This window comes from Periplaneta americana, chromosome 16 (assembly GCF_040183065.1).
Source record: "Periplaneta americana isolate PAMFEO1 chromosome 16, P.americana_PAMFEO1_priV1, whole genome shotgun sequence".
Classification (NCBI taxonomy): Eukaryota; Metazoa; Arthropoda; class Insecta; order Blattodea; family Blattidae; genus Periplaneta; species Periplaneta americana.
The window spans coordinates 69126906-69148637 of NC_091132.1; the positions used below are offsets into that span (position 1 = coordinate 69126906).

Genomic DNA, 21732 nt, shown 5'->3' on the forward strand with positions numbered 1-21732 from the left:
ACTATGCAGGGTGGCTTGTCAAGCAGTTCCCGGTTAGCCACTCCGGGAATGATGGTCACTTTTGTAATGTAATAGTTTGGGATGCTGAGTTAACACTGAAGGGTCCACTGTTCACTAGTCACTGTTTGGGTTGCAAGTACTTTGGGCCATTTTCTAGACATTCTTAGCGCGGACTTCCGATGGATGATCAGCGAATTAACGTTTTTCGTATTCATAAACCAATATTAGCGATATGATATGATATGAATCCTGTACAAGTAACTAGCCCCTGCTATCGGCTGGTTACTTGTACAGGATTCATATCATATCATATCGCTAACACTGGTTTATGAATACGAAAAACGCTGATCATCCACCGGAAACCCGCGCTAAAAATGTCTATGAATACGGCCCTTAGTGATTATTTTCCATTGTTGTCGGTCTTTCGCTGTTCTTGACCATAGATGGCTGAATCTTGATCTAAGTTCGTTTGCCTACCTTGTCTTCTGTCTTCTGCGCTTGCCAATCCTTGGGTCCCATGTCGTAAGGATGTATGTCCACCAGTTTTCGTTGAGTCGCATCACGTGTCCTGCCCATTTCTTCTTCAGCTTGTCGGCCGTTTCTGCTGCGTCTTTGAGATGTGTTTGGCTCCTTATGTCTTCGTTATGTAGTCTGTGTCTGAGTATGATGTTCAGCATCTTCCTCTCCATTTTTCGTTGGCACATTCTCAGCATGTCCCTCTTTCCGTTAGAGACCATAATAATAATAATAATAATAATAATAATAATAATAATAATACACCTAATTTTGAAACGAAAATCTCGGGAAGAAATAGGTGCAGTATATAAATTCAGGATTCTATCCACAAAATTGTACACGTTAAAATTGCCGTAGTTTAAATACGTGATATGACTATGAAGGCTTGTTCTTAATGAAAATAGCTTTTTTTCCCCCTTCTTTTTTCTTCCTTAGAGTCGGACTTCGTATGCTAAGCCACATAGATTTTCAGTTGTGTACAGTAACATATGTCTGAGGAACTTCTTTCTTTGTTATTATTACAATTTACAATTTAATCCATCAGAAACAACCGCTTTGTTTGTTACTAGAGAAAGAAAAGTTGAAAAACCAAAATACAGATGAATGAAGAAGAATTAAATTGGCAGATAATGTAATATCTAGGAATTGTTCTAGACGGGAAATTAACGTTGAGAGCCATCTAAATCATGTAGTCTCCTGCTTAATTTAGTAAGCTACTCCAAGGCTTTACTGTTGCTATGAGACCGATTTGGGGTTTAAAATCTGAGATTCTACGCTTCATATATCGCGAAGCTGTTGAACCTCTAATTCTGTATGTATGGTTCCTGTGCTTTTGAAGACTTCTTAAAGAAGAAATGGACTCAAGCAAAATTGACACGGATTCAACGAAGCTTCCTACTACCCTTGATCATATATACCCAGAGTGCTCGGTCTTATAGGCTTTAGCGGTAACAACTTCTGTCAGGTTTACTATGCTGCCATCTAGTTATTACATAAGGAGTCATGTCATAATTCCCATTTGAATTGCATTAGCGACTGTACTGCCATCTCGTGTTCGTTTATGGCGAACGAGTGGCGATCCTGGCGGTTGTTCTCTTCACAGTGCTACCGATTTGAACATAGGAATGAACAATCTGTTATGTAATCTGGGCTACTACGCACCACTCGAGGATTTTGCACAATTTCTACTGATGCTGCATCACTCATCGCAGGTAGGCCTATAGAGCCTTTACACCTTACAGGTGAATACAGAGCCGCATTTAGAAAGCTCAAAAAAGAGCGCAAACAACCAGAGGAACTTCACAACTTTCAAGTTGGATATGAAGAGAACATAGTGACAGCTGGACGTCCTGTTGAACACCTTAATGAAGTGAACGCTGTGCAAAGGTGTAGTGACAACAAATATAGTGGTCGGGTGTTTAGTGACTCACAAGCTGCGCTTTGTTCGGTAAGTGATAAGTTCAACTTAAATTCAATGTCAGTTATCATTAGAACATGCATTAGGAATCACGCAGAACACGTAATTTGCTTGACACGGGTACGAGGACACGCTGGAACCACCGGCAATGAAAGGGCTGACCAGCTTGCCAAGGAAGCAGCATCCTCTAGTTTCGACAATGCGTATTCCAAGTGTCCATTTTCGTTCATGAAAGAACAATTAAGGAAGGACATGATGAAGAAATGGGATGACCACTGGAGAATTAGTCCATCGGGATCGTTAACAAAAAAGCTGTTTTTCCCCCATGGTTTCGGATCGTGTTAAATGTAAATTACTGACACCAACTACGTTGTTACTCAATTTCTATCAGGTCATGGTAAATTTGGTTCCTGTTTCCAAAAATTGCATATTAATGACAAAAACGATTATCTCTGCAAATGTAAAGAACTATTACACACTGTTTATCATCTTCTTTGATTGCCCAATTTTCTGGAGAGAAAAATATAAATTAACATCACATTTATATGAATGTAGCATTACATATTTCTCTCTTTTCAAAATATTTGTTAAGTCTTGCTGTTATAAATATTTTCTCAGTTTCACTTGCCATTTTGTTAAAGGATTGTAAACATATTTGAATTGTTATATATTATGCGTAGTTTTGTTCATTTTAAATACAACTCTAACATATCTTAGGTACAATACGGTTATTTGTAAATTTTGGAGGTACAATAATAATAATAATAATAATAATAATAATAATAATAATAATAATTGAGACAATTACATCAACCATTTTAAAATCTTCACTGAACGTCATCAATCACCATCTCTATTCATCTTCATAATATTCAGTGTATATTATTTATTTTCAATATTTTTTTTTATCGTTTTGATAGCTACCACATCTTGTCGCAGAATATTATTTTTAAAAAATTTCATTATGTATTTTTCTAATATTAATTTACATTTTCTTTTTTGTTCATTTGAATTGATTGGGATGCGGATATTTTAAATCCAAGATTTGGACGGCTATCATTTCGATATACTATTATTATTATTATTATTATTATTATTATTATTATTATTATTATTACTATTACTATTATGACGACCGGGTACCTCAGTTTGTAGAGCAACTGCTGCGGACTGGAAGGTCCTGGTTTCAATTCCGGATGGTGGCGGGATTTTCTCATTGCAAGAACTTCCCGAACGGTTTCGGGGTCCAATTAGCCTACTGTTAAATTGAATACCGGGCGCTCCGGGGGTAAAAACGGTCGGAGCTTGATGCCGACCACACCACCTTATTCTAGTGCCGAGGTTATGAAAGCATGGATTTTTACCTCCATGACCCTATGTGCCTTCATGTAATTTCTGTGGTGTTTGGTCAAAATATGATACAGTGGAGTCCCTCTGTTGGAATCTTCTGTTATGGAAACTTCAATACGTTACTGATAAGGCGATCGCTTAGCTCATGCTCGACGTTGACATCAAAAGATACAGTAAATAAGAAAGAAATTTATTTTCACTTATACATGAAAATACAAACTTAAATAAGAATAATTTTAGCATCTAAATATGTACACATACAAATATATGAGTAAATAATTACAGTGGCAACTCCTTTAAATAAAGTAATTGTTTTAACATTAACGACAAAAATATTTAAGTCATACCCTTTCATAAGACATTTATTCGGACAAAAAATTAAGTTGAAACTTGTAGGTAATCTGCTGCGTGGTTCCTCCAACATTTAAAGACAAGTACATTACCCTCAGTAATACATAGTCTTAAAACAGTAAATAGTGTTTGTACTCACCCGGCTGCTTACACCACGTCTTCTCTCTACGAGTCGCTGAGTTCATCGCTCGGCAGTGGTTGCATCGCCGAGGTAGGGGCGGGCAAAGAAGACCAATAATGTAGTACAGTACGTACAAACGTATTACATGACCTTTGATTGGCTAATAGTTTTTACTCCCATTTATGAACAACGAAGGGACTCCACTGTAACTCCAAAAATATGTTTTGAGATACAAGCATTTTTATTTTCACTTTTCCTATACAAATCATAAATTCTAGTTTACATACAAATGTGAATGAAAATAACACAAGATTAGATTGAAGTATCACGGCTATACCAAACGAAAGAGAACTGTTTTTATATAGGGCTGCACTTTCAGCTATAAAAAGCCATTTTTGGAGTTATGTTCTGACCAAACACCACATATTTATTTACCTTTATTATTATTATTATTATTATTATTATTATTATTATTATTATTATTATTATTATTGATTATGTGAGCAGAGTAATTTTCTACAGACGTGGCCTCGTAATTGAAACGCGGGAGGCAAGAGTGGAAGTGACAGTTGTTGCATAAGTCTGTGAACTTGCGAAGCCTCTGTCAACGTTGGGACTACGGCTGATGTCGATGTCTTTGTCAAGATCGCTCCGCTTACGTAATGCATATTACATATTTCTGTAGCCTTTGTGAGACCAAGTTTTCAATATTAGAAGCATTATAGGAAGAAATTTGAAATACGCTAGCACTAGTAAGGATTCTTTCCTTCCGCTCCTTTCAGTAGCAATGTAGGTAATGCAATTCTAGTGCCTACGTAACGAAATCAATTAATACAAGTTACGTGCTTCTCTGTGCGATTAATAATCCTTCAGCGACTTTTTAAGCTGAGGATTACGCCTTAAAATATAAATAGGATTTCCTTGAATCCAAATTATTTGAACATGTTGGGGCGAAGGAGTCGCGTGCGGCTGCTACTCGAGTGGAACCAAGTTCGATTCCATTACGGCATAAGATAGTATGGGTGCTATGCATAGACATTTCGTAGCCCGCGCTACGAGCGTGCTAAACTAGCCCCGGCTATCGACTGATTACTTGTACAGGATACATATCATATCATATCGCTAACACTGGTTTAAGAATAAGAAAGACGTTAGTTCGCTGATCATCCACCGGAAACCCGCCCCTACTCTTCCTCCATTAGGATTAAGCGTATATCTCGCCTTTTCTCAATCATGCCGACCACATGATCAGAGAATACATAATGACTACATCTTGCTTAAAATATACGTAGCTGAAACACGTTATAGAATTCATTTTGACGAGTTCAAAATTGCCGAAGGCTTTGATTTCTAAATACTGTGGCCGGGAGGAAAAAGATCTTAAGTAAAAATTTTTATACTTTTCAGGAGAGCAGTAGAAAGATTGAAATTGGTGTAAATTATAAAGTTTTTTAGTTAAGAGGTTTTTCCTGGATACTATTTGTTTATATTTCTTCTAAAATAGGTAATGTTGCTCATTTAACAATTTTCTTGATTATTTCCAAAAATAGCCGCACTTAAGCCCTTTTAAGACTAGAACCCAAACTGAGTAGAAGGGACTATTTAAACATAGGCCTAAGACCTTTTTCATGTAAAAATAAATGAGAAATGTAAATTATTTATTAGGAATGCAAAATAGGTCTTAAACAATTATAGGACTGTTTACCCTGGTGCTTAAAGTTTTAAAAGGAAAGGGTATCAGTATGTGATAAAATGACTAAAATACAAGTTAGACCTTTTTAATAGGGAAGCATGGAAAGTAAACATGTGATGGTTTGTAAGGAATAACGTATTAAATATTTATTGATTATAGTTCACGTTAACACTTTGTTAAAAACATAAAATCGTTTAGTCATACGTTAAAAAGTGTTAAAATTTTTAACACGGCCCGTTTCGACGTGATTTTACGTCTTCATCAGTGCCTCCTGAACTACTGAAGTCCAAGGTATATACCTTTTTTTTTTAAATTTAACACTTTTTAACGTGTGACTAAACAATTTTATTAAATATACCTAAGTCCTTTATTCTATGTGTGCTCGATTCAAAAAGTACTTAGAACATTTGGTAACGCTCTATAAATCCAGTCAGGAGTCTTATTTGACTTCAACCGTTTTACCAGATTGTAGAGAATTGTTTCCGCTTTCAGAATATATAAAAATCTCATTATCACAAAAAATTGACTTAAGACCCTTTTCCTCCCGGCCACAGTCTTGCAGAACCCATGAGAATTTTCTTTTGTAAAAAATGACTTTGACGCTATGATTTCTTAAGATCACATTATTCCTTGGCCTTTATTTTAATTGCGTGTTTGTTTAGAACGTCAGTTTTATTATTAAAATAATAATTTGGAGTATAAGTACGGATTTCTTCTTCTTTGTGTATGTTTGGATGTTGTTTAGAGGAAGAAAATGTCTGCCTAATTTAGTGGATAAGAGTCGCCATACTTCCCGGTCTTGTAGCCTGCCATATATCACGACGTCCCAAGAGTATTTTGTCGGAGGCACATTGACCCAGTTTTGAATGTTGTTCTGGGTGGAGCATGATATACGGCACCACTTATTTCTTGCTACTAAAGGGTTGGAAAAAGAGAGAAAATTTCGCTGAAATTGAAATACGAGTAGCCCTATATTTGTTTTCGATCTTCTATAAATTGAGGTTGGATTGCTAGTTTTTAATTAAACTATTTAGCGTGGCGTAAGTGGGATTCGCCTATGATTGGTTCAAGGTATGACACAAAACATTAAAGACGATAATAATTCATCAGTGATGGCCTTTTCCATCTCAATACGTCAACTTTCATCCTTACGTCCGAGCACTATCGATTAATTTAGATACTGCTCGTAAGCTTTGTTGCAGATACATTCTTTTTTTACGTGTAACATCTATATTCAACCTATGTTTAATTGATACTTTACGAATATCACTTTTTAATTCGCTAAATATTCATAATTTTATTGACAAACTATAAAAAAAAATATTGGCAAATATTCTGCAGTACAAGTTACAGTGCTTTTTTACGTTGCGTCAGTAACATTAAAATTTATGTAACATGAAACTCGAATGATACAGATCATACAGATGAATGAACTCTTCTTCTGTCCTTGTCACTTTCGTTTTGAGGTGCTCGAAAAAGCTTAGATTATTTATCCTGTTTTGTGTACTTCTATATCAGGATTTCTGTGTTTTATATGTACATCATCATGGCATTTTTCTGCCTTCAAACTCGTTGGAAGACTCTGCTTTTCATGATACGCAGTCAGACGGGAGCAAACAGAAGTGGGATTATGTTTTTTTTTTTTTTCCACATTCAGCAATTTATTGATAAAGTATCAAAACAAATATGTTTTCTGCTTTTTCATATTTAGGGTAAAATTCAAATAATAATGCACAAGTATTGTTAATGTCCAGCTGTCAATACAATTGGACACGGAGACACTAATGTAGATGTTAGGAAGTCGAAGGTTGTGGAAAAGTGCATGCTTAGGGGAGGCAGAGGTGAAATTTTCGAACAAAACTGAAGAAAAAATGAAAATTTGGTTTTATCCATTTTTATTATTTTTATTTTCATATTCTGATGTTAGTTTTTGATTTTGTGCCCGTGAAAGTATGAAATTAAAACCAAGATAACTGTATTACTATATTATTCCCATAATAAATACTTATCATTATTTATATACCTTCTCTGAACATATAAATAAAAAGAAATATTGAAAATTTCTTACAATATGGTGCATGGAGCATTTTATATCAAACGATATAAAGTTTTATAAAATTATTAATATTTACAGAACTATTATACTTAGAAAGTTGAAACTTGGTATGTCCATTACTAATAACATACTTAGTATCCATGATCAATTTCAAACAAATCGGATAAATTTTGTGGATTTTGAAATATTCACCTCTGCCTCCCCTTAAAAAAGATTTTGGTGTTCTGTGCTTGTAGAAGTTTGCATTGTATTGGCCAAGACGATTGATGAATGGATTTTCACTAGAATTTGCACCGTTATAAAACTTCTTCACTTGTTGACGTAATGAGTCTTTCAGAAATGTCATGTCCAGATCAAAGTGTATTTGTACGGACAATAGTTGTGTACCAGTCTGAATTATGTATTATTCGGAGCATTTTATTTCGAACAATTTGAAGAGGTTGAAACACTGTTTTTGGAATATAACACCAAGCTAGAGCAACGTAAGTTAGGATCGGTAAAAATCAGCATTTTGTAGAGCATAACTTTTCTTCTTAGACTGAGAACAGGAGATTTGAACAGAGGGTAAAGATGAGATATTCTAAGAAAGCTCTTAGTTGTTACAGATTTTATGTGCTTGTGCCATAACAATTTGTTATCAAGATATTTTACATGGTCACTGTATTGAATTTCTTGATTACATACTTTTATGCTTGACCATGCCGAAATGTAGTAGCCCTTTAATGCACCTCATTAAAGTACACCTATTCATTATAGTTCAGTTGTTCAGCCAATGAGAAATCACCATTGTAGCATTATAAAACCGCAAGTATCGATTATTCTCGGATATGCAGTCGAAAGACAACTAACGAAACGTCACGGAGGCTGGAAATCCAATACTGTCGCAGAAGTTTATGTTCTGTTACTATAATAATTAGCGTTAATTGTAAATAATATTCAAATAAATTTAATTTGTCATCTCGTTTTTCAATTCTAAATCAATTTCCAGGTTATATCAAGATTAATGTTCATGTTATTCTCTAGATTATATCAAGGTCAATGACATTCGTTCCTCGGAAAAAATCAATACTTTCGCGTCTGCGCACATCTCACAATTTGGAAGGTCATTTCCGATCCTCACTTAGATAACCATGACATGAATACTTATGAATAATTTCAAGTTAGAAATATGGTCGGGCATAAAAAGTCGTATGAAACTTGCCTATAATGGTAATTAAGACGCCCGTAGGAAAATTATGAAACTCGCTTGCGCTCGTTTCATAAACAAACATACTCGCGTCTTAATTACTACCATTATAGGCTCGTTGCATAATGTACTATTATTTTATCACGAGGTCTTTTTAAACACTTGGCGAAAATTCTTGACTGACATTTTTGTAGATTTAAAGAAATACGCCATTCTTTAAGCCATTCCTCTAATAGAAGTACGTGGTTTTGAACCGCAGTGACAGCATATTGAGGACTGAATTTAACACTATATATAACTGTGTAATCAGCATACAGAAGTGTTTGGGATTATGTGAACCAAAGAGAGAAACTAGTTGTCAGCAAGCTGCTCGGCGCGGTGTGGTAAAAACAAATGAGCTACGCTACTCAAAAGTATGGAAAAATAAATGACAGAATTAGAATTTCTTGCGTAAAAATTGAACCAGTCAGCTGGTTTTTTTTCACACATCAGAATTTGAATTTAAAACTGGGTGCATGAACAGGAAGTACTGTACATCAAGTCCTTAACGCTAACGTTGCTTAAGATTATTTTAGTGTATTTTACTACCGAGTCTTTATTTGCCGACTGAACTGTAACGTCTATTTCTGCTTCCAGTGAAAGAGATTTATTGTGCACAGTGGCCCGGATATAACCTCTAATTAATTTGTTTCTCGCTGTAACAGGCTAATCTTGTGAACCTCCGCTCACTGGCCTGTTTCCGGGCTGTGGTGGAGGCTCGTAAAATTGACTTTTATTAACATTTAACCTCTTGCTCCTAACCATCACTCCATTATGTGCTGAACCACAAAGCAGGGACTTCACTTTGGGACTTGGTAAATAGTAATATGAGCACATTAACCACTGGAATAGGGAAGTTCATAGTGCATGCTCCTTCCATACAGTATTAGTTCCATTGCTTTGTAACTACCGGTAATATAGCAACAGTTTCGTGTTGTACATGTAAGTAGGGATGGGCAGAAATAACAGGTTATTTTAATACGTGAACTGGTCAATTACAGGTTATTTTTGCTTGCGGATTTAACCTGATAACCGGTTATTTTTCTCAATAACCGAACGACCGGTTATTTTTTAAAATATTCACCGAATAAAATGTATTTTAAGACATCGTTTCTTTTTATTATTTTGTACTCTATGTAATCAACCCCGTATACAAATTCTCATAGGCTATTCTTAGGTAAGATATGAATTACTGCTTTATTTATTTTGTCTGTCTATAGATGGCAAAATGAAATTAGACTTCCATTTAATGTCAATAATCTATGCCTATCTTAATCGCTGACTTTCTTTGATTGGGTTATAATATAATATCTACGGGTATTGGGGCATTTCAAACGGCGAGAAATTTTGACCAGTATTTATTGATTGTATGACAATAGATTGCCTCTCGGAGTGTTGTAATTGAGATTAGGCCTATTATTGTAAAAATTGTGGAATTTGTGTTATTTTTTATTTATCTTACATATGACCGTAATGTGAGTGAAATAATTAACTAAATGCAATTACATAGCCTCTCATTATTATTATTATTATTTTTATTTGTTTATTTTTGTATTTTGTTTAGGGATGTCATTGATGATCTTCAGTATCTAATGACGTTCTTTTAACTATATTCTAATTGATTTACAGTTGATTGCTAATTGTTATTTGATTTCTATTGTAAATAATCTCTCACTTTGTTTTCCTAACTAATTTGCTGACGTTAAAATGTAAAAAAAAAAAAACGGTTAATCGGTTATCCTTGATCGGTTAAATTTCTTTAGGTTAAATTAATTTTAAAATAACTGATTAACCGATAATCGGTTATTTTCGAATAACTTCCAATCCCTACATCCAAGCTCAGATTATAGCATATTAAATGTGATGTTCTGCAAGATACAAATGACCTTTGATTCGTTATATGTTTTACCGACAATAGGAGTGGTCTGTTCTAGTTATTCACTTCCAGATGCACAAATAGTTTCTTGTTCTGGCGAGTGTTTACTTTTCCCTTGTTTGGAAAGAGCAAGATCAGGGCGGGAAAGGGAGGGAGACAGAATTCCTAAAAGTTCGAGTAACTGCTCGCTAGTCTGTGTTTAACATTAAACTTCAACAATCAAGAATTTCCTATTTCAGTTGTGCTGTGTTTGAATGTTTACGCGCCAGTACAAATTCCATAGAATATTCGTCGCAGACATGCTAAAGAGTCTAGTTCGTAGGGAAGATATAATCACAGTTTAGTATATACAGTCACGAAGCTTGAGTTGTGAGGGTGCCGGTACTATTTCGCATTGTCTGTAATGAGGCGATATTAGCGATCCTAATGGTTAGCAACTGTCTATGGATGCATATTTATTTCATATTGAGCTTCGTGACTGTAACTAGACTGTGATATAATCTTCCCTACGAGTCGATAGTCTAAAGTTACCACCGTGTTTATTATTATGGTAATGATAATGAGTTACAAATAATGATAGAATTATAGTAGAGGAAACGAGAATATCCCGAGAAACTATCGTTGTAATCAATTTTCATTTAACACTCCAATTGGACTCAGGAATTTAAAGGTAGCGTTTTTTTCAGATGGAAAAGTGAAACTTCCGTTCGACCAACTGTACTCCATATTGTATCTTCTGTTCAGAATATATCATTATTTTATGTAGATGAACATTACTTTACCTTTCCTGTATATTTATGAACATAGGCGGAGAGAGAACCATTTTCTTGGGGGGGGGGGGCAAAGCAAAACCATAGAATCCCCATATAACGGGGTTATGGAGGACATCATGTACGTCCTCCCCCCGTTATAGCTTGACCGTGGTACAGTATATCGAAATAGGGATGAACATTTAATAAAAATATTTTCGGGGGACATGTTTCTTATAGTGTTACATTCATATCCGCAATGTTTCGGACCGAGTTGTACAGGGCTTGAACTGTAGGTCTACTACAAATTATAATAGGGCATAACTTAAAACAATCTCCCTCTTTTTCTATCTCATACAGGAAGACATACATGCATCAATAAAACTACATAACAGTGCTAACAGAAACCTTTTTATATCAAGCTTACCTTCCTGAAGATATCATATGAAATGTAAACTCTGTTTTATTATATTCTCGTCTTTAAGAGTACACATTATACCGGGATCACTTTTATTTTTTCTGCATTATTATGCAGTGTTATTCATAGATTTCCATGTGGCGGCCTGATCACCTTCAGACTTTTAACACATGAGTATAGGCTGTTACAAAAGAAACATTACAGTGCTTCCATTCCTCAAATGAGGTATGGAAATTTTTATACATTCAGAAATTTAAATCAAAATAAATATTATAGTCCAGACACATGATCTGAAGACATTAATTCATCAATTTAAGCGCAGAAACTTAATCACAAATAAAAGCAAAAAAGATATTTTGAATTCAATATTTTCTGACGTTAACAGAAGAAAAGAGTTCAGACAAGTTTGGGGGGCAGTGACCCCTCATGCCCCCCTATAACTCCGCCTATGTTTATGAACACAACCCATCTTATCACCTTATCACTACAAAGTCCACAATTTTGAATCTTACACTATTTCCTGTCAGTAAATGAAACTGTACGTTTTCATGAAGGAGAAAAAGTAAAAGATTTGTATATTGCACCACAAATCTCAACAGGTATTTTTTCATCTCTTAAGTGCTGTCACAAGACTGCTCTATCGTTATAGTCAAAAGTGCATTTTTTATTTAATAATTTGGTTGGTTTGTCTTTTGTTGCAGGGAGGTGCGAACTGTGGTCCTTAGCAAAGGCAACACAGGATTGGGCTTCAACATTGTAGGTGGAGAAGATGGTGAAGGCATCTTTGTTTCTTTCATTTTGGCTGGTGGTCCAGCAGACTTGAGTGGAGAATTGCGACGTGGGGACCAGATTCTCAGTGTGAATGGCATCAACTTACGATCAGCCACTCATGAAGAGGCCGCACAGGCCCTCAAGGTAATATAATTTTATTCAGTTAGAGTGATTTGTTTGCTTTCCTATTGTAAGAGCGTAAAAATGTTCATTGTCCATTGCAAAATTGTAAGACTTTCCGTTGTGATTTATTACTGGAATGACCTAAACTAACTACTTTCTCTTGTTTTCAATATTGAAACTTTCTTAAACTGTATGTTATGAAAAATACGAAGTTTATTAGGTCAGAAAATAGATTTCGTTTCAGGGAGACACTTAAACAGTGTTGTCAGGTAGAGGGAAATTTTCCGAAGAAACGGGACATCCATGTTCCTAGAGAGAAAAGGAATTTTTTATTTAAAAACTGGAAAAGCGCATACCTACAATTACTTCACATTTCTTTAAAATATGAATAACAAAAAATACTAAAACATTTTTCTAACTTGTTCTTGCCACTTTACTATACTATGCTAGATGCAGTTATGATGGAGTGTAATTTGTAGTAGTACCAAATTTCGCAATACAAATTATAAATATTGTTAATAAACTGTCACTAAATGAATGATAAAATCATATACATAGCAGAATAATATAACATATATTAAGTCTTATAGAGCAGTGGCGACTCGTGATATTTTTTGTATGTAGGATATGAGATTGACGACTGATGACCAAGACAGAAACTAATATTAATAATAATATATAATTATTAATAATAATTATAATTATTATGATATAATAATAGGGCATGCAAAATCAATACAAGTAGGCCTATGTTAGTCTTTGACTCACCATTCTGGAACTTGCAATTATTTGTATTGAAGTTCGATTCTCCTCCCCATTTTAGTTGCGAAGATGGCTCCTAAGCCATTGTACTGCCCGATATTTATCGATGCTTCATCGTACGTTTGCGCAATTAATTTCTTACTACAGTTAAATTCTTCTAAATGATAAAATACAACTTCAGATATTCTTTTGGCTGTCCTGTCATCTGAAAGTCCTGTTAATTCTTGTATTTATAACAGCTTATTTTATTTATTTTTATGTAATTTTGTTTTTTATTCACTTTATTTTTTATTATCATTTTAAATTATTTATTATTTCGTTTATTCTATTCTTTTAAAATGACCAATGAACTGCATTTAAGGAGACTATAAGGGTACCTGAAAATTCTTATTGTATCTGTGACAGAGTCTCCATCACTCAGAGAGAAGGGTCGTAATATTAGGATACGTGGTCATATCCTCAAACGCCATACACCTCCCTCCGCACCCTCCCCTGTCCGCTAACTTCACTGTTAGAAATACTGTTTGCGGTAAGATATTTGGAATGTTTCCTCGGAAATTATTATTGAGCTGTGTAGTGGCGACAACTCACGACAGAAAGTGGAAGCTTAAATGAAATTAATACGTCGGGACGCATTGAAAATCAAAATCTGTAATTTAAATGTCTTCGCAGGAGTTAACATATATTTTCTATCCTCAGAGGCACGAAATTAAACTGTAGGGTCATCCTCATATCCTTCATGGAGGAATCGCCACTGTTACAGAGGTCTACATGACAAGAGAAACAAAGTTTCCATTTTTTATACATATGCACGATATTCTCTGGAAGTAAAGTCTTAGAAGTACTCTAACTGAAAAACAAAAGGCGGATCATATTCTAGGCACAGTATTAGTAAGAAAACACGTTTATCTCAATTTCGGTAAAATGACTATCCTTATAATTCTCAACCCTACAATTATGGATTTTATGTACATACTTAATGTCAATATAGACAGCTAGTGTAAAATGTGTTTCAAAATTGTGTATCGCCATCTTTGTAGGGTGCAGGCCAAACTGTGACAATTGTAGCTCAGTACCGGCCAGAGGAGTACAACCGCTTTGAAGCAAAGATCCATGATCTTAAACAGCAGATGTCCCAGCAGATTATGTCCGGCACACTCATGAGGACCTCACAGAAAAGATCTCTCTATGTCCGGTAAGTCTCTTTCCATATACTCAAAGCAGACGTTCTGAGTCATTATAATTCAAAACCAAGAAGAAAACTGAAAATTAGAGCTTGCATTTCTCTGTTAAGATTTTTTGAATGTCTATGAAAAAATTTAGATTGTCATCTGCACTGGAATTTTTTTCAGAAGAAAATAGTGGATGTTTCTATTAATTATTTATCGATCATTAGTTTCCAGGATTTCTTTAAAATCTATATTTCTACATTCGTTAATTTGTTCACTACAGCATTATAAATGATGTCTTAAAGTAGAATTAGTCTCACCCTTATTTTCCACGAGTCCTTTGTAGTTGTATCTATAAAATGTTGAAAGACATGCTGTAATGCTTTTTAATATTGAAAGAACACCAGCAAACATGTCTAATTTTTTCACCCTACAGTGAATGTTAATGGCCTTATAATTTTCGTTTGTAAAGCTTGTTAGGTACAGAAATGAAATGGACATGCCTTTATTATTATGTACGGGTTATAGGTACCTAATTAAAAAAATACATTATCCAAGTTTTTACACTTCTCTGCTGTAGGAGACAAAGGTTTTACTTGTTGCATAAAGTTATTTATGCTCGACCATGCCGAAATGTAGTAATTATACACCAGGTAGCAGCCCTTTAATGGACCTCATTAAAGTACACCTATTCATTAAAGTTCAGGTGTTCCACCAATCAGAAAACACCATTGTAGCAATATGAAAGCGCAAGTATCGATTATTCTCGGATATGCAATCGAAAGACAACTAGCGAAACGTCACGGAGGCTGGAAATCCAATACTGTCGCAGAAGGTTATGTTCTGTTACTATAATAATTAGCGTTAATTGTAAATAATATTCAAATAAATTCAATTTGTCACCTCGTTTTTCAATGTCTAAATCAATTTCAAGGTTATATCAAGATTAATGTTTATTTTACTCTCTAGATTATATCAAGGTCAATGACATTTGTTTCTCGGAAAAAATCAATACTTTCGCGTCTGCGCACATCTCACAATTTACGAGATATTGCACAAGGTCAATTCCGCTCCCCAGTCAGATAAGAATAACATGAATACTTATGAATAATTTCAAGTTAGAAATATGGTCGAGTATAAAAAGTCGTATGAACTTGCATATAATGGTAATTAATATGCTCATATGAAAATTATGAAACTTGCTTGCGCTCGTTTCATAAACATACTCGCGTCTTAATTACTACCATTATAGGCTCGTTGGATAATGTACTATTACATTTCCTTTGTGTAATCATCACTATAAACCTGCATCCAACATTAAGATTGTATATTACTACAGGTAGCATTTGAAAATATAATGCGTACATTATGCGGGATTTTTTTCCCCTACATATTACTGTCAAAAATTAGGGTGCGTATATTATGCGATCGCATATATTACGTGAGTAAATACGGTAATATGTATGACATTTTTAATACACGTGTATAAACTTTACTTTCATCCACGCAACATGCACTGTACCATAATATCAGCATGCAAGAATAACTAAATATCCATAATGTCAACTGAGCGTAAAGGATTTCATAATATACTCTGAATGAAATGTTAAATATTTAACCCCTGTTATCGTTTAGTTATTGTTGTTGACCCAATACTAAGGATCTTGGATTTCTTCCATTCTCCTGTGGGCGTCCTAATAGTATTTGGTGAGCTGCGATGGTAAATCAGCATCTATTTTCTTTATTGTTGGACATTGTAATAAATGTTCTTTTATCCTTGATGGAGTTCTGATTTCTACAGAGGGATGCACTGTGGATGCTGGTAGATGAGAGGCGAGACAATCATGTCCGGTTTTACTGAATGTCGTAAATTTAATATCTTATGTATTGTCTATGGTTAAATCAGACGCAAATCGTCTGTAGCTGCATTTAGATTGGCAACAGGCCATGACTGTTTGGCCAAGCACCTGCATAGAATTGGAATATATCAGTCCCCTAACTGCCCATTGTGCAACTCAAACCAAGAAATGGATTCGGAACACCTCAAAATCTGTGCTTCAGTGGCTGACCATGACAATATCTTTGAAAAATATTGGAGTGCAAGAAGACAAATGACTTTATTGTCAAACGCCTGACATTAGAAAACAACAACATATAATACTGATAACACAAAATTAATTTTTTTAATCATTGTAAGATATATATGTTCATTTACTGAATTATAGTTGATGTAATCTTATTGTCGCGTAATTTTGTGCAGATATCTTCATTCTGACTGTGAGTGGGTTCGAATATAAAGAAAAATCAATGCTGTCAGCAATAAATAGCATAGTAATACCAATTACTTTGTGTGTGTTTCTGACTAAACAGGCGTGATCAGAGACAAATGAATTTTATCGGGAAAAATTTTGATACCACATTCATCTTCTGAGGGAAATTACAGTGTATTTGACAACTTAGTTCTTGTTTCTCTGTTATAATTTTACTGAATGTCGTAAATTTAATATCTTCTGTAATGTCTTATTGCTGTTTATTACAAAACTTGAACATTTATCTGTTCTACTTTTCTCTATTCCAGACCTATAAGAACATAACTACTTGCTTTCTTTAGGGTACATTTGTGTGTGCTTTGATGTCTGTATGGCTTGTTTGAATGATGACTGTGTTTTGTGAATGTGTTGTGCTATGCCTGATTCATATCTATGAACACATGCAACATGCAGGTCAGAGGTGTGATGCAGCCAGTTCGATGTGGTTTGCAAGCATTAATTCTGCTACCATTAGTTTGTATTACGTGTAGTGTGAAAAATTTTGATGAATTTCTTTCATAATGTGGAAAGTACGTTGTCTAATAAATACGTGACAAAATTCAGTTAGATCTACAGCTTGTTTCCGTTATGTGCATTCTCTGTGAATGAATAGACGATAATGTGGTCAAATTGCATGCTGTTTGTTTGACAGCAATATTTTGGTGTTATTTATCAATTTTTGAGAATGTGTTATGAAGTTTAGTTTCAGATACATATAACTATGTACAATTGTGTTATGAGCTGAGGTTATATTTTGTAATGATTTAGGGTATTGTAATATAAAATATGATTGTCACAATAATTAAGTACCAGTAATAGTAATATTTGGTAATCTCAGTATTATTAAGTAAGTCCATTATATTCAAATAATTATGTTGAAAAAGTTCGTGGGTCAGAAAAAATTTATATGAACTTTGGAGTGGAACTTCACAATATAAATATATGTAAATTCCTGAACGATTATATACAGGACAACACATTCACTGGAATCCTAAGTAGGTAGTAATGAATTTCTCTTTTTTACTATTTCTTTTCTAGTATGTCCTTCATTTTCACTTTCTTAACGAACATCTTATATTTCTTCTTCTTCTTCTTCTTGTTCTATACTTTTTTCCTTATCGCAATGATATTCTATGTATTTCCATTATGTTAAGACTTTCAGGTAATAAAATACAGGCAAAAGAATTATTGGATTCACAGTTAATAAATTATTTTTGTCAGAAAATTTCTGAATGATAAATAAATGAGCCAAACTTAATGCTGCTGATAGAAATAACGAGTTATGTCCACAGACGTTTGGCAAATTTTTTGAAAGAAAATATAAACTGGCACATACCAATTGGCATCACACCCTGGATGCAGGTACATATGTGTGAAATAAAACGCTTTTAACTAGATTTTACAACAATCAATTTCTTACCACCTCAAACGCATATAAATTTTTATGCAGTAAGCCAGTTGATGAGGAAACTTGAGTAAACTGTGAATAAGTAAGGAAGGCAATACTTAGGTATTGTCTCCATGTAGCAGAATAACTATCTTTCTTCATCTAAAGTCATCCCTTGTATTCGCCCTTTGTGATCTGCAGTTAATGTGTACTACAAAGGGTTAAGACAAAACTCATGGTATATGGATCAGTCTGCAGTCCGTTTTATTTATAGTTTGTTGAGCAAATTGTTTCTGAAAGTTTCTAGTTCTTGATGATGCCTGAATTCTAAATCTTTGTGAAAGACTGCAACTTGATGCTGCAAGGTGGGTCAAAATCTAAACATTAGTAGTTCTTAGAATTGAATACAGTGACAAGCCGGAAATACATTATTAAAATGTTAACAAGTAGAAAATTTCATCTCATGAAAAAATTGATGATTTGTTTAAGATGTGTGTTATAAGAGTGAGTTGGCTTAATTGTAGTTGGGTTTGAGTAGCCTGTAATTTATTGAAATATAATCATTTTCTCTGAAGTATTTTACTTAGTAGGAGAAAGAATGCCAAAATAAAACACATACTAGGTAAGACACATTAAACACGTCATAATAGTGAAATACTTATCAGTAGACTTGTGTGGATAGTAAGGAAAAAGATTTTCATATATCTTGATGGGTGTGTGATGGTATGTCTTTACCTTCAACACCCTTGGGGATGAAAATTACACAGAAAGATATTAAATGAGAGCAGAGTGATGCTGAACCTTGGATATTTTTACTACTTTCATTATATATTGCATACTGTTGAGTCACTTCATCCAATGAATAATGTGCCAAAAATTAAGTCATATTTTAAACAATTCTGTAAACCATTCTTTCTTCATGCACGAATTCTTCATCTACATTTATGGCAGAAATATGTTCAGGCTACACGCAGATAAGAATGTATAGTTTTCTTCACTGTCTCATCCATCTGGAAGACCTTTGGGTTGGCCGAGACGTAGATGGGAGGATAATATTAAAATGGATTTGAGGGAGGTGGGATATGATGCTAGGGATTGGATTAATCTTGCTCAGGATAGGGACCGATGGTAGACTTACATGAGGGTACAATGAACCTCCGGGTTCCTTAAAAGCCATACATAAATAAGTAAGTCTCATCCATCTGGAAAAGTAGGCTCTATTCATACTTCACAAAACCACACAGATCATAGAGGTCTTAGTAAAAAATGGAGAAGTTATCAGGCATTGTTCTCAATTACTGGATGCTGGAATGTGTTGCGTGGATTTGTGCATTTTTAGATTGGAGAATGAATCTCTTTCATTTCATTTATTATATTCCATAGATCTTACATTAGCAATGAAGCTTTAAGATGTGGAACAAGTCAAAATTTTACAAGATTACAATTACAATTTTACAATTTTTTTACAATTTCAATTTTTTACAATTTTTTGGCGAGATGTAGTGAAATGGGGTGAGGCCGAGGATTCGCCAACAGATTACCTGTCATTTGCCTTATGGTTGGAGGAAACCTCGGAAGAAACCAATGAATCACACCAAAGGGAGGATCCAACCCAAGCCCAAGCACAGCTCCAGATCAGCAGACCAGCGAGTCTGCCGACTGAGCTACATTGATGGCTCTACTAAAAATATACAGTACATAGCCAATCAGATTATTAAATTTACAAACCCAAACGATTATTCATCAGCTGAGTTATAAAATATAATCCATAGGAAGTAAGTTAATTAAATTTCAAGACTAATTGCTTATTATGTATGACACATTTTTTGATAATTTAGGTAACAATAAGCATTTGATCTTTGCTATCTTGTCAGAAAACTCATTTGTACGCAACCCAGAATGCTACCTCTACAATTTTGAAAATTGGAAGCACAACCTTCGAGATCACAATGGTGAAACAAACAGCTTTCATAACCTGGAAGCAGGAGCGAAATAGTTACCATCTTTCTAAGCATACTGTTTGAACAGCTGTATGCAAACACTCAGCTATTGAGTTTTATGTTTTTAAATAAGATATTTATGCGTTTATACTTTCCCAATATTTCATCTTCAAAAATAGCTACAACAAATTTTAATGGTGAGATTAAAGCCAGTTATACATCTCTTTAGTATATAGTATTAGATTTCGCCACCTATCATAGCTATCCAGATTAATCATAATGCTAGAGGGGGAGGGGGAGCACCGGTTCCATACATTGGCGAAAATTGCAGGAGAAAATTTCTTCTCCACAAGGACTCGAATCAGTACTCAGTCCATAACAAGAGTCGAGTCAGGCATGATGCCGTAAAGTACATGCTCACTTACCAGAACAAATTCATTTTGTGTATTGTTCTTATTTGTCTGCATTTCCGAATTTATAATCTAATAGTGTTGTTATTTACTGTCGGAGCGAGTGCATAACTACTTTACAGTGTTCTGGACTAAACCTGAAAATAAAATGAGTATCTCTGAGGAAGATGCATTTTTAATTGCATTGGCTTTGGAAGAAGAGCAAAATAGGTTTTGCGTCACATCCATTTAATTTATGCCTTCAGTAGTACCGCAATTGGAAGTCTTGCAATCGATATACTGTTATGACTTCCTTTATTTTGATCTTGGCTCATACGGAAATCCGTCTAGGATTCTCTGGCCAGAATCCTGGATGGAATTAGGTCATGAGGGCAGAGGTGATAATGACAAAGTGGACGATGCTCAATTTAAAATAGTGCAAAGAATAAAAATCTGAATCTATTCTGATAATGAGCACGTACCTTTAGAGTACTACACAATGGCACAGGACATTCTTGTCCTCCCCCCCCCTCTTCCCGAAAAAAAAAAAAGAAGTACTACATACATTCTTAACAAATAATTGTTAATTTACTATAAATTGATGTAAGAGATCATTACTTTTAGTTCTGACTTGTGATCTTGCTTTCTATCGCACAAGAAAGAAATGGTGACAGTTAATAATTTACATACATTTTCTGCTGTAAATGTATCCTACATGAATATGTAAGAATACCATTCCTCTTGAGATTTTCTTTTGCACATAGTTTTACAATCCTGCATTGTGTTAGTGAAGGTCGAGTCTCTCTGCTTCCTTTAATATCTAATAACAAAAATAATATCACAATATTGCACAGTAGCTATAGTGCATTCACAGAATGTAAGAAGTATGTCATAGTGGAATTGTCTGTCTTAATTTCAAAGTTATGTTTATAGGTATCAGTTTACATACAAAATGTTATTGTGTGAGGTGGGACACTGAAATAGGAATGGCCGCAATGTTCTGTTGTCAATTGGTGTTTGAAATTCAGCTTCTAATTGGAGTTACAATAGGTACATAATTTGCAAGCCAATGGTTGCATGTACTTCGTAAAGTAAAAATTTCCACTTCTG

At 34.5% G+C, this 21732-nt stretch overlaps 1 protein-coding gene across 11 annotated transcripts in view; it reads left to right on the forward strand.

Moving 5' to 3' along the window:
- dlg1 (discs large 1) overlaps nucleotides 1-21732 on the forward strand; it is a 1351531-nt gene that overhangs the window by 1291357 nt on the left and 38442 nt on the right. For all 11 annotated transcript variants that reach the window (XM_069849439.1, XM_069849443.1, XM_069849448.1 and 8 more), the window contains 2 exons: nucleotides 12474-12687; nucleotides 14469-14623. In XM_069849439.1, coding sequence (XP_069705540.1) covers nucleotides 12474-12687; nucleotides 14469-14623 — 369 coding nt within the window. The remainder of the gene's footprint in view (nucleotides 1-12473; nucleotides 12688-14468; nucleotides 14624-21732) is intronic.